General features: G+C 45.0%; 1 protein-coding gene and 1 non-coding gene across 4 annotated transcripts in view; one reads left to right on the plus strand and one right to left on the minus strand.

The window, feature by feature from the left end:
* LOC105467764 (uncharacterized) overlaps window positions 1-14,353 on the plus strand; it is a 142,700-nt gene that overhangs the window by 105,289 nt on the left and 23,058 nt on the right. The gene's annotated exons all lie outside the window — the stretch shown is intronic.
* LOC105467761 (uncharacterized) overlaps window positions 8,448-14,353 on the minus strand; it is a 153,755-nt gene continuing 147,849 nt past the window's right edge. Inside the window, exon 67 of the mRNA XM_071084126.1 lies at window positions 8,448-9,195. Within this exon, the coding sequence (XP_070940227.1) occupies window positions 9,191-9,195 (5 nt within the window). The 3' untranslated portion in view covers window positions 8,448-9,190. The remainder of the gene's footprint in view (window positions 9,196-14,353) is intronic.

The following is a 14,353-nucleotide window of genomic DNA, read 5'->3' on the forward strand; positions in this document are numbered from 1 at the left end:
TGAATGTGATACACTGCGACAAGTTGAAGGGAAGGGGATTGGAGTAGGGTGCTCCAGGCAGCATCATCTCTGTACAACAGGAACTCCCTGAGTTTGGACACATGACTTGATCACCTGTCACAAGGTTCAAAGTGAAACCCAGAAGGCCAGGCAATGATGCATTGAAACTGTTAGTACCCAAGTTTAATGGCATTTTCCAATACCATTAAAAACTTTTGACCATGTGCGGTGGCTCACGTCTATAATCCCAGCACTTTGGGAGGCCGAGGCGGGCAGATCATGAGGTCAGGAGATCTAGACCATCCTGGCTAACATGGTGAAACCCCGTCTCTACTAAAAATACAAAAAATTAGCCAGGCATGGTGGCGGGCACCTGTAGTCCTAGCTACTTGGGAGGCTGAGGCAGGAGAATGGTGTGAACCTGGGAGGTGGAGCTTGCAGTGAGCCGAGATCGTGCCACTGCACTCCAGCCTGGGTGACACAGCAAGACTCTGTCTCAAAAAACAAAACAAACAAACAAACCAAAAACAAAACAACCAACTTTTTTATAGATATGATGTCTTGGTGTGTTGGCCAGGCTAATCTTCAACTCTTGGTCTCAAGTGATCCTCCTGCCTCGGCCTCCCAAGTTGTTGGGATTACAGTCATGAGCCACTGTGCCTGGCCTCCAACACGATTTTTAAAATTTTGATATATCTATGATTTTGGATTATACCTGTTTTGTTACTTCCGTTACAGAAAACTGACCTGGCTGGGTGCAGTGGCTCATGCCTGTAATCCCAGCACTTTGGGAGGCCGAGGTGGGCGGATCACTTGAGATCGGGAGTTTTAGACCATCCCGGCCAACATGGTGAAACCCCGTCTATACTAAAAATAAAAAATTAGCCAGGCATGGTGGCGGGTGCCTGTAATCCCAGCTACTCAGAGGCTGAGGCAGGAGAATCACTAGCCGTGATACAGAGATTACAGTGAGCTGAGATCGTGCCACTGCACTCCAGTGCACTCCACTCTGGGCCACAGAACAAGACTCTGTCTCCAAAAAAAAAAAAACACAAACAAAAAAAAAAAACTGAACTTACCATGAGTGTACAAGGAGAAGCCAAATCAGGGTGAAATAATTTGTGCCTTGTTTTCTTTGCCTTTGACTTTCAGCCTCATGCATTCCTGCAAACGCTTTGCACTTGGCAAACCTTATGAAGACCTTAACTTTTCTGTTTTAAGTGAGATTTCCAAGTGAATTTAAGTTGTGTGGCAAAGGACACTCCCTTTACTGGAGAGCAATTGGTATCTGAAGAGAATGAGGTAGAGGTTGCTAAGGAAACCCCTGTTGGCAATGTTTGGTTTACATAAATTATTGAGGAATAAGAAGAATAAGTTTATTCTTTCTTCCAGATGGTAAACTGGAAGGGAAGCATGTTAGTGGGTAAAGTGAGTCATGGGCCATGGGACGCTCAGATGGAACAGGGCTGTGGGATGCCTCTCTCTCTCTCTTTTCACTTGGGACCCCTTTCTAATTTACCTACCAAGCCTCAAAAGACAAAGCCCTCTTATCTGTTTAGGCAGGAACAGATACAATTCCTCTGGATGGATGGGTAGGGGAGGGAAGGAGGAAGTTTGCGGAAACTGAAAGAGAACTTTTTTGGGGGGAGAGGGAGAAATCTCTTATTTAATTACAAAACCAAAATATCATTTGTAATGCCTTCCTTCTCCTACTAGTCTTAAGAAATTGATATGTAATTCACATACCACAAAATGCAGCACTTTAAAGTGTGCCATTCTCTGGTGGTTTTTGTTTGTTTTTGAGATGGAGTCTCACTCTGTCACCCAGGCTGGAGTGCAATGGCGCGATCTTGGCTCACTGCAACCTGCGCCTCCTGGATTCAAGCCATTCTTCTGCCTCAGGCTCCTGAGTAGCTGGGGTTACAGGCACCCACCATCATGCCTGGCTAAGTTTTGTATTTTTTGTAGAGATGAGGTTTCACCATGGGGCAGGCTGGTCTTGAACTCCTGACCTCAGGTGATCTGCCTGCCTCGGCCTCCCAAAGTGCTGGGATTACAGGCGTGAACCACTGTGCTTGGCCTTTCCCTGGTGTTTAGTGTATTCACACAGTGGTACAACCATCACCACTAGCTATTTCGAGAACACTTCATCACCCTAAAAGAAATGCCATACCCGTTAGCAGTCAACCCCACAATCCTCCCATCCCCCTCAGCTCTTGTAATCACTAACGTACTTTCTGTCTATACGGATTTGTCTGCTTTGGACTTTTCGTTCCAATGTAATCGTGCAATATGTAGCATTTCGTGTCTGGCTTTTGGCACTCGGCATGGTGGGTTTTTAACATTTTTGTTGTTGTTGTTTTGAGACAGAGTCTCGCTCAGTCACCCAGGCTGGAGTGCAGTGGCACTATTTTGGCTCACTGCAACCTGTGCCACTCTGGTTCAGGCGAATCTCCTGCCTCAACCTCCCAAGTAGCTAGGATTACAAGCACCTGCCACCATGCCCAGCTAATATTTGTATTTTTAGTAGAAATGGGGTTTCACCGTGTTGGCCAGGCTGGTCTTGAACTCCTGGCCTCAAGTGATCCACCTGCCTCAGCCTTCCAAAGTGCTGGGATTACAGGCGTGAGCCACCACACCTGGCTCAGCCTGGTGTTTTCAATATCCATTCATGTTATGGCCTGTATCTGTACTTCATCCCTTTTTATGACTGACTCCTTTTAATGACATAATATTCCATCATATGGATAGACTGCATTTGGTTTCTCCACTCATTGGTGGATATCCGGGCTTTTGGTTGTTTTTCCTAATTTTTGGCAAAAGGGACTTGTTGACACCTAATGGAACTGCAGGAGTCCCAGAGCTGGGCCTTGGTTTTGGGGAAGACTTAACCCAGAAGTTAGGGAAAGGTTAGCACAGTATTTGATGTTGCTCATGAAAAACGCCATTTTCTGTGGTGGTAGTTGTTGTTATTGATAGAGATGAGGTCTCACTGTGTTGTCCAGGATGGTCTCAAACTCCTGAGCTCAAGTGGTCTGCCCACCTCAGACTCCCCAAAGTGCTGGGATTGCAGGAGTGAGCTACTGCAGCAACCCCATTTTCTGAGTTTTTTGTTTTTTTTTTTTTTTTTTTTTTTTTGAGACGGAGTCTCGTTCTGTCGCCCAGGCTGGAGTGCAGTGGCGCGATCTCGGCTCACTGCAAGCTCCGCCTCCTGGGTTTACGCCATTCTCCTGCCTCAGCCTCCTGAGTAGCTGGGACTACAGGCGCCCGCCACCGCGCCTGGCTAATTTTTTGTATTTTTAGTAGAGACGGGGTTTCACCGTGGTCTCAATCTCCTGACCTTGTGATCCGCCCGCCTTGGCCTCCCAAAGTGCTGGGATTACAGGCGTGAGCCACCGCGCGCGGCCCATTTTCTGAGTTTTTAATTGTTTCATCAAAAAAGTAGGAAGCCCTCATATTATCTGTTTATCTGATGTTAATAGAGCTTTTTTAGAATTAATGTTTACATAGATATCTTTTTTCATCCTGTTTTCATCTTACGATGTTTTTGTATGTAAAGTGTGCCTCTTCTACACGTTATATGGGTGGGTCATGTTTTTGTTTGTGTTTTTTAAAATTTAGTCTCACTAGCTCACTTTCACTTGGAGTGTTTAAGTTCACTTTCGTTCAATGGAATTTCTAATGTACGCTATTTGTGTGTGTGTGTGTGTGTGTTTTTTTTGGACAGAGTCATGCTCTGTCACCCAGGCTGGAGTGTGCATTGGCATGATCTCGGCTCACTGCAACCTCCGCACCCCTCCCCCGGTCCCAGGTTCAAGTGATTCTCCCACCTTAGCCTCCGACTAGCTGGGATTGCAGGTGCGCGGCACTGCGCCTGGCTAATTTTTAAAAAATATTTTTGGTAGGGAGCCAGCGTGCCCAGCCTATTTCTCTCATCTTTGTTTCTTGTGCCTCCTTTCCTGCCTTCTTTTGGATTAATGGAGGGATTCTTCACATTTCCTTTCATCTCTGTTGACTTTTGGCTACATCTTTTTTGCTGTATGTTTTTAGTTGTATATGTTTTCTGTAGCGATTGTTCTAGGGATTACAACAGACACCCTGACTTTTCACAGTGCACCTGCAGTGCTTATGACACCATTTGTGCAATAAGGCAGTCAAAAGGAATGAAGCACAGACATGGGCCACACATGGCTGAGCGTCAAACTTTATGCCAGGTCCAAGCAGCCAATCACAAAGGCCCACATATTGTATTATTCCATTTATATGAAATGTCCAGAATGGGAAAATCCAGAGAGACAGGGAGCAGATTACTGCTTACCCAGTGCTGGGGAGGAAGGAAGAATTGGGAGGGGTGATGACTAAGGATAACAGAGTTCCTTGCTGGGGAAATGAAAATGTTTGAAAATCAATTGAATTGTGGTGATGGATGCACCGTTCTGTAAGTATACAAAGAGCCACTTATTTTTATCTATCTATCTATCTATCTATCTATCTATCTATCTCTATCTATCTATCTTATCTATCTACTTACCTACCTATGTATGTATGTATGTATCTATCTATCTGTCTGTCTGTCTGTCTGTCTGTCTGTCTGTCTAGGAGACAGTCTCATTCTGTTGCCCAGGCTGGAGTGCAGTGGCACGATCTTGGCTCACTGTAACCTCTGCCTCCTGGGTTCAAGAGATTCTCCTGCCTCAGCCTCCCAAGTAGCTGGGATGACAGGCACCCGCTACCACACCCAGCTAATTTTTTTGTACTTTTAGTAGAGATGGGGTTTCACCATGTTGGTCAGGCTCGTCTCAAACTCCTGACCTCAGGTGATCCACCTGCCTTGGCCTACCAAAGTGGTGGGATTACAGACGTGAGCCACCGTGTCCAGCCCCATAAGATAGATTTATATTCACCTTTTAAGAAACTGCCAAAATGTCTTTTGGAGTGGCCATGCTGCCATGTTCTCCCCAGCGTGGATGAAGGCTCCATTTCCACACACCCCCGCTTGATATTGATGCGACATCTTTTTAATGTTGAACATTTCTGGATAACACATGCAGCGTGGCTTTCTTTTGCATTCAAAGTGTTTCATATCCCTCGGCAGCATTTGAAAGATTTCTTCATATGGATTGTGTGTGTATATTTTTGCACATTTATTTCTGAGAGTTTTGTTTTTTGGGAGTGTGCTGTTGCAAATGGGATGTTCTTCTGTTAACTTTTCTAACTGCTTGTTTGTACATAGGAAGACTGTTTCAGGCCAGGCTTGGTGGCTCACACCTATAATCCTAGCACTTTGGGAGACTGAGGCAGAAGGATTGCTCGAGCCCAGGGGTTTGAGACCAGCCTGGGCATCATAGTAAGACCTCATCTCTATTTTTTTTTTTTTGAGACAGGGTCTTTCTCTGTCGCCCAGGCTGAAGTGCAGTAGTGCACTCCGGTTCACTGCAACCTCCATGTCCTGGGTTCAAGCAATTCTCGTGCCTTGGCCTTCAATTCAATACTCGTGCCTCTGGTATTACAGGTATGTGCCACCACACCCGGCTAATTTTTGTATTATTAGTAGAGATGGGGTTTTGCCATGTTGGCCAGGCTGGTATCAAACTCCTGGCCTGAAGCAATCCGCCTCCCTTGGCCTCCCAAAGCGCTGGGATTACAGGTGTGAGCTGTGCCCGGCCCCATGTCTATATTTTAAAAATTAAGAAAAAGGAAGGCTGCTTAGTATGTTACTTTTGTACCTAACTCCTTAGCAAAATCTGCCTCCTTTTTAAGAGTAAATATAATTATTTCACCTCCTGCTTTTTTCTTAAATGTCTTACTTTCCTTCTTGCCTAGTTTCATCAGCTAGGGCCTCCAAAATAATTGTGGCAACAGAGGGCATTCTTTTGTTCCGCAGGTTAATGGAAGCTTCTATTGCTTCCATCCCCTACAAATGATGCTGGGCTTTGGCTTGATAGGTGTGTGTCTGGGTGTAATTTCCTTTGTCGTGTGTAATTTAAGGAAGTATCCCTCTTTCTAATTTGATAAGTTTTTAAAATAAGTTTTGTAGTAAATTTTGTCAAATGCCTTTTCAACATCTACGATGATTGATTTTTCTTATAGCATATTAATATAAATGAAATTAGGCCGGGTATGGTGGCTCACGCCTGTAATCTTAGCACTTTGGGAGGCTGAGGTGGGCAGATCACAAGATCAGGAGATCGAGACCATCCTGGCTAATATGGTGAAACCCTGTCTCTACTAAAAATACAAACAATTAGCCAGGCGTGGTGGCAGGCGCCTGTAGTCCCAGCTACTCGGGAGACTGAGGCAGGAGAATGGAGTGAACCCAGGAGGTGGAGCTTGCAGTGAGCCTGGATCGTACCACTGCACTCCAGCCGGAGCAACAGAGCGAGACTCCATCTCAAAAAAAAAAAAAAAAAAAAAAAAAATATATATATATATATATATATATATAAAATGAAATTAAAAGATGTTCTAATTTTGAACCATCCTTGTCACACTGTACAAGTCTCACTTGGTTTAGATCACTTTTTTTTTTTTTTTTTTTTTTGAGATGGAGTCTTGCTCCGTCGCCCAGGCTGGAGTGCAGTGGCCGGATCTCAGCTCACTGCAAGCTCTGCTTTCCAGGTTCACGCCATTCTCCTGCTTCAGCCTCCCTAGTAGCTGGGACTACAGGTGCCCGCCACGATGCCTGGCTAATTTTTTTCTTTGTATTTTTTAGTAGAGATGGGGTTTCACGCTGTTAGCTAGGATGGTCTTGATCTCCTGATCTCGTGATCTGCCCGCCTTGACTTCCCAAAGTGCTGGGATTACAGGTGTGAGCCACCGTACCCAACCAGTTTTAGGTCACTTTTTTTTTAGGCCCCAGTGGGGTTTATTTGGTAATACTTTATTCTGGATTTTCTTACATTGATTTGTATGTAAACGTCTTACCTTGTTTTGTTTTAGAGATAGGGCCTTGCTCTGATGCCCAGGCTGGAGTGCAGTGGTATGATCATAGTTTATTGTAATTTCGAACTCCTGGGCTGAAGTGATCCTCCTGCCTCAGCCTCCTAGGTAGCTGGGACTATAGGCGCAAGCCACCACACCCGGCTAATGATGAAATTTTTTTAGAGACAGAGTCTTGCTCTGTTGTCCAGGCTGGAGTTCAGTGTACATTGTAGATAAAAATATTTATTGGTCTTTCCGCTGGAATCATTCCCTCTCCCATCTGTTTCAAATTCATGCACAAGTACTCCACCCACACCCCCCAGTTGCAAAGTATTGATGTTGTCCAACCTGCCTTGAGAAGGGAGAACTGTTTCCCTCTTTGTATGTCTGCTGGCGTCCAGGCTGCTGCTGTGTTTTTGGTAAATACTTGACCCACAGAGTGTGGGAGGCAGGCAGGGAAGGCTTCTGCTTTTCCTTTCTGGACCAGAAATCATGGATCCATCAAGCATATTGAGAAACCAACAGGTCAGGTGGCTGCACACGCTAGTTGGCATCTGACTCTAAATTGCTCAGGGGGCCCCTGCATACCAGTGATTTGCTTTGCTTTTATTGCAAAAGCAGAAGTGGGGGTTGACTGAGCTTGGGCAGCCTTGGGAGGCAGACAAGCCTGCATCAGCGCCATCCTGGCCGTTTGTAGGTTGTATGACCTTGGGGGAATCTTCTCAACTCTGTGAGCCTTTGTTTCTTCTCTCATTAAGTAGGGATCATCCATTCCTCATTGGACTATTGTAAGGCCTAAGATCAAACTTGTAAGGCCTAAGAGCAAACATCTTTTTTTTTTTTTGAGATGGAGTCTCGCTCTGTCACCAGGCTGGAGTGCAGTGGCGCGATCTCAGCTCACTGCAGTCTCCGCCTCCCAGGTTAAAGCAATTCTTGGCCTCAGCCTCATGGGCAGCTGGGATTACAGGCGCCTGCCACCACGCCCAGCTAATTTATTTATTTATTTTTTTTGTATTTTTAGTAGCGACGATGTTTCACCATCTTGGCCACGCTGGTCTTGAACTCCCGACCGTGTGATCCACCCGCCTCGGCCTCCCAAAGTGCTGAGCCACCATGCCTGGCCCCCAGATCAAACATCTTTCAAGGCACTTGGAGAAGTGCCTGGGCTCCGGGGTCTTTAGGCTGTAACCATAGCAAAACACTTAAATCACAGCTGCTCTCCCTTCTCTCTTCCCTCCAGTGTGGCAATGTGGAGGACCAACCTTCTCGTTCCCATTCACCCTGGAGTTCTTTCTTGTAAACTTCATCTGGCACCTGCTGCGCTGTGCAGGGATTCATTGCGGGGGGAGGGGAAAGGGAAGGGGGGAAGTAGGGCAGAGGTCAGGGATGGTCAAGTCTGGCCTTCAGCTTGCCTCAGTCCCCATGGCTGATGCCTTGCCCTTTACTCTGGAATCTGGACCCTACAAGCTCCTACCAAAGGCTCAGTGCAGAGAGGGCTCTAGGGCACCCCCTATCGGTGAGCAGATTCTGTAGCCGCCCACACCTCCCCATCTCTTGAGTGGATGATCAGCCCCAGTAATTCAGAGACACATTCTTGGATTCTGCCAGCTTTATTTTTCAGTTAAAAACTCAAAGGAAAAAGTTATATCCCAAAAGAAAGTAAAAAACTTCCAATGCTGTAGCCTGGGGGCCTGACTTCACAGGTACCCCTACCAAAGCGGAGGCCCTCCCCAGAGCCTCCTAAAGCATTCCGTCCCAGTGTGTCTACCCCAGAGAGAAAAGCTCCCTCCCTAGGCTTCTGATTAACGGGCTTGGGGCCATCAGTTCCCCTCAAGGAAGCTCCTGCCTCAGAAGACCCCTGGATCAGGCAGGGAAAACCAGTACCAAGCTGCTGAGGGCCTGGCTTCGTGTCCCCCACCACACAGTCAGTGTTCTGAAGCGGCTTCCCAGATGGCTGTTGAATAAGTGAGTAAATATCTTGGGCATGAACAGGGGCCACACTGTCTCCTGGTTTACAGTGGAGGTGTGGAGGAAGGGGGAGAATTACCCAGACCAGTGGGAGAGTTTCCCCCAGAAGTATTTTTGAGCCCAGTGGCAAAGAGCTCTTGTTTCCTGCGTTTGAAGCACGTGCAGTTCTGAGTTTCCCGGCATTCCATGCTGGTTATTCTCTCCCAGCCATGAATCTTGCCCTTGCCAAGGAACTGGAATTGGAGTACAAGGTGAAGGCGTTTGAAGTCTTTGGCAGCCTAATGCTGGCTTGGATGAAATCTCAAACTGTAAAGGAGAGAGAAGAGAAGTAAGACCAGGCTATGGGCCCTGGAGGAGAGGGGCCCCTGGCCCTCATTATTAATAGGACAACTCCCCATCTACTCCCATCCATCTCCCTCTCCCCTTTTTGTAAGAGCAGTGGGCATGGGTCAATGAGTCCCTATACCTGCAGGGCCTTTGCAGGCAGTGGTGCTAGGCCCAGCCTGCTGAGTTCCTTGGAAATTGAACAACCATCTGTGGAGGGCTCACTCTGTGTCAGGCTCTGCTGCCAGCACCCCGGACACAGAGAAGACCAAGACACGGTTCCTAGCCAAGGGGAGGGTGGAAGCTTAGCACACGATGATTTGAGAGCTCAGGATGCATCCAACCCACAGTGTGGGCTAAAGGGAGCTCACTATGTGGGTGAGATCTTCAGTACAGCATGCAGTGGAGGCCGTGACGCAGGGCTCCTGGCCCTAGAGGTGCTGCTCTGCTGTGTCACTGTCAAATGTGGTGGGAAAGGGCACAGACTGACACTCAGAGCTACCAGGTTAAGGAAGTGCCCTTCTATCCCTCATCTGCTAAGAGAACTGTTTAAAAGATGGGCTTTAATTTTTTTGAGATGGAGTCTTGCTCTGTCACCCAGGCTGGAGTACAGTGGCTCACTGCAACCTTTGCCTGATGGGTTCAAGTAATTCTCCTGCCTCAGCCTCCTGAGTAGCACCTGCCACCACACCTGGCTAATTTTTATATTTTTAGTAGAGACGGGGTTGGGCCAGGCTGGTCTCAAACTTCTGACCTCAAGTGATCCGCCTGCCTTGGCCTCCCAAAGTGTTGGGATTACAGGAGCGAGCCACTGTGCCCAGCTTTTTATTTTTTTTCCTGTCGCCGAGACTGGAGTGCAGAGGTACGATCTTAGCTCACTTCAACCTCTGCCTCCTGGGTTCAAGTGATTCTCCTGCCTCAGCCTCCCAAATAGCTGGGATTACAGGCGTGTGCCACTATACCTGGTTAATTTTTATATTTTTAGTTGAGATGGGGGTTTCACCATGTTGGCCAGGCTGGTCTCGAACTCCTGACCTTGTGATCTGCCCGCCTCAGCCTCCCAAAGTGCTGGGAGTACAGGTGTGAGCCACCTCACCTGGCCAGGAAGCACACTTCTATCCCTCATCTGCTAAGAGAACCGTTTAAAATATGGGGTTTAGGTGGCCTTTTCTGCCATCTCTTTCTACTACATTCTGGTTCTTTTTCAGATATATAATTTTCAGTAATTAGTCAATTAGCTGATTAGATAAATTAATTACTAAACTACACATTTAGTAATTAGTAATTTTAATAATTTCTAGTTCCCTGCTGAAATCTATAATCTGTGTCTAATAAGGCTACTATCTGAGTCCTGTGTATCTGTGGCTATTGTCTGTCTGTGCTAGTTTTTACACTTAGAATTTTATCTCCTTATGTGTTTGGTTTTGTAACTACGGTGTTCATATGTATAAAGTTTATCATCACATCACCACGCCTAGCACAGAGGTGCTCAATATACATTTCTAATGTAAAAAATGTTAAATGTGGTTAAATACATGTAAAATTCACCATAACCATTTTAAAGTACACAATTCAGTGTAAGTACATTCATATTTTTGTGCAACCAATCTCTGGAACTCACTAAATCCTGCCAAACTGAAACTTTATCCCCATTAAATAGCCCATTACTGCTCTCTCCCAGCTCCTGGCAGCCACCACTGTACTTTGTCTCTATGAAACTGGTTACTCTAGGTCCTTCAAATATGTTTTTGTGACTGGCTTGTTTCACTTTGTATAATGTCCTCAAGGTTCATCCATGTGGTAGCGTGTCAGAATTTCCTTCCTTTTTAAGGCTGAATCATAATTGACTGTATGGAGAGACCACATTTGTTTATCTGTCAGTGGACACTTGGGTTGCTGCTGTCTCTTGGCCGTTGTGAATAATGCTGCTATGAACATCGGTGTATAAATGTGTGAGACCCTTTGAATTTTAGGGGATACATACCCAGAAGTAGAATTACTGGATTGTACAGTAATTCTTTGTTTTGAGACAGAGTCTCACTCTGTCACCCAGGCTGCAATGCAGTGGTGCAATCTTGGCTCATTGCAACCCCCGCCTCCCGGGTTCAAGTGATTCTCATGCCTCAACCTCCCGAGTAGCTGGGATTACAGGCCCGCACCATCACACTTGGCTAACTTTTGTATTGTTGTAGAGATGGGGTTTCACCATGTTGGCCAGACTGGTGTCAAACTCCTGGCCTCAAGTGACTCGCCTGCCCCAGCCTCCCAAAGTGCTGGGATTACAGGTGTGAGCCACTGCACCTGGCCGATTTTTAACTTTTTGGTGAATTGCTATACTGTTTTTTCTATTTATTCTCCCAGTAAGAGTACACAAGGGTTCCAACCGGTCAACATCCTAACACGTGTTATTTTCTGTATTGTTTACAGCCATCCTAATGGGTCTGAGGTGGCAGCTCCATGGAGGCTTTGTGGTTTTTTTTTTTTTTTTTTTTTTGAGACAGAGTCTTGCTCTGTCACCAAGGCTGGAGTGCAGTGGCAGGATCTCAGCTCACTGTAACCCCTGCCTCCTGGGTTCAAGCAATTCTCCTGCCCCAGCCTCTTGAGCAGCTGGGACTACAGGCGTACACCACCACTCCTGGCTAATTTTTGTATTTTTGCTAGAGACGTGGTGTCACCGTGTTGGCCAGGCTGGTCTTGAACTCCTGACCTCAAGTGATCTGTCCACCTTGGCCTCCAAAAGCGCTGGGATTACAGGCATGAGCTGCTGTGCCCAGCCTCTCCATGTGGTTTTGATTTGAGTTCCCCTAATAATTAGTGATGTTGAGCATCTTTTTACGTGCTTATTGCCCATTTGCATATCTTATTTGGAGAAATGTCTATTCAAGTCCTTTGTACATTTTTGAACTGGGTTGGGTTTCTGTTGTTACACTGTGAGAGTGCTTTATGTATTCTAGATGGGAACTCCTTATCAGATACAATTTGCACATCTTTACTCCCATTCTGTAGGATGCCTTTTCACTCTGTTAATAGTATCCTTCGATGCAATCCAGTTTGTCTATTTTTCCTTTTGTTCATGTGCCTTTGGTGTCATATGTGTCATATCAAAGAAGTCATTGCCAAAAAGGAAGCCCTCCTACTGTGTTTTAAGAGTTATATAGTGGCCAGGCACAGTGGGTCACACCTGTAATCCCAGCACTTTGGGAGGCCAAGGCAGGTGGATCATGAGGTCAGGAGATCAAGAGCATCCTGACTAACACGGTGAAACCCCGTCTCTACTAAAAAAATACAAAAAAAAAATTAGGCAGGCGTGGTTGCGGGCACCTGTAGTCCTAGCTACTTAGGAGGCTGAGACAGGAGAATGGCATGAACCAGGAAGCGGAGCTTGCAGTGAGCCGAGATCAAGCCACTGCACTGCAGCCTGGGCAAGTAAGCAAGACTCCGCCTCAAAAAAAAAAAAAAAAAAAAAGTTGTATAGTTTCAGCTCTTAAAGTTAGGTCTTTAATCCATTATTGAGCTTTTCTTTTTTTTTTTCCAACATGGTATAAGGTAATGGTTTAACTTTGTTCTTTTGCATGTGGATATCTAGTTTTCCCAACGCCATTTGTTGAAAGACTGTCCTTTCCCCAATTCGATAGTCTTGGCATCCTTACTGAAATCACTTGACCATATGTGTAAGACTTTCTTTCTAGACTCTGTATTTCATTCCACTGGTCTATATGTGTGTCTTTATGCCAGTACCACACTTTTGACCACTGTAGCTTTTAACAGATTTTGAAATTTGGAAGTATAATGTGTCCAACTTTGTTCTTTGTTTTCAAGATTGTTTTGGCCATTTGGGGTCCCTTGAAATTGCATATAAACTTTAGGATGGATTTTTCTATAATTGAAGAAAAAATGCCACTGGGATTGCGATAGCAATTACATTAAACCTGTAGATCACTTTGAGTAGTATTGACATCTTAACGATACTAAGTCTTATAATCCTTAAATATTAGATGCCTTTACATTTGTTGCACAACCAGTCTCTGGGACTCTACATCCTGCCAAAGTCTGCCTCCTGGTTAAGTTTATTCTTACTTTATTTTATTTGATGCTATTGTAAACGGACTTAAAAAAAAAAAAAAAAGATGGTGTCTCACTATGTTGCCCAGGCTGGAGTACAGTGGCTATTCACAGGCATAATCATCATCAAAACTGATAGCGTCGACCTCTGAGGCTCAAGCAATCCTCCTGCCTCAACCTCCCAAGTAGCTGAGACTGTAGGCGTGCACCACCATGCCCAGCAGGAATTGTTTTCTTAATTTCCCTCTTGGATTGTTGACTGTTAGTGTGTAGAAATTGCAACCGACTTTTGTATGTTGATTTCGTAATCCTGAAACTTTGACAAATTATTAGTTCTAACTTTTTTTTTCATGCAGTCTTCAGGATTTTCGACAAAGAAGATCACATCTGTTAACAGATAATTTTACTGCCTCTGTTCCAATTTGGATGCCTTTTCTTTTTCCTTTCTTTCTTAATAGCTCTGGCGAGGATTTCCAGCATTATGAAAGCAGGCATCATCGTTTTATTCCTCATCTTGGAAAACTTTCTTTCATCACTGAGTATGATGTTAGCTGAGGGTTGTTTATATGACCTTTATTATGCTGAGGTCATTTCTATTTCGAGTTTGTGTTTTTTAATCATGAAAAGGGTATTAAACTGTGTTAAATGTTTTTTCTGCACTAACTGAAATAGTGATGTGTTTAACAGAATGAAGGAATGTGTTATCTTACATTGATTTTTATATGGTAACCATCTTTGCATTCCAGGAATAAATCTCACTTGATCATGGTATATAATCCTTTTTATGATGCTCTCAAATTCTCCTTACGAGTGTTTTGTTGAGAACTTTTGCATCTGTATTTATGAGGGATATTACTTTATTTTCCTCTGGTTCTTTGTCTACCTTTGGTATCAGTAATGCTGGCCTCACAGAATGCGTTTGGAGGTATTCTTTCCTGAGTGTTTTGTAAGAATATGAGCAGGATTGGTGTTGATTGTTCAAATGTTTGGTAATTCACCAGTGAAGCCATCTGATCTTGTGCTTTTCTTTCTTGCCAAGTTTTTGGTCACTGATTCAATCTCCTTGGTAGTTATATGT

Source organism: Macaca nemestrina, chromosome 18 (genome assembly GCF_043159975.1).
Source record: "Macaca nemestrina isolate mMacNem1 chromosome 18, mMacNem.hap1, whole genome shotgun sequence".
NCBI lineage: Eukaryota > Metazoa > Chordata > Mammalia > Primates > Cercopithecidae > Macaca > Macaca nemestrina.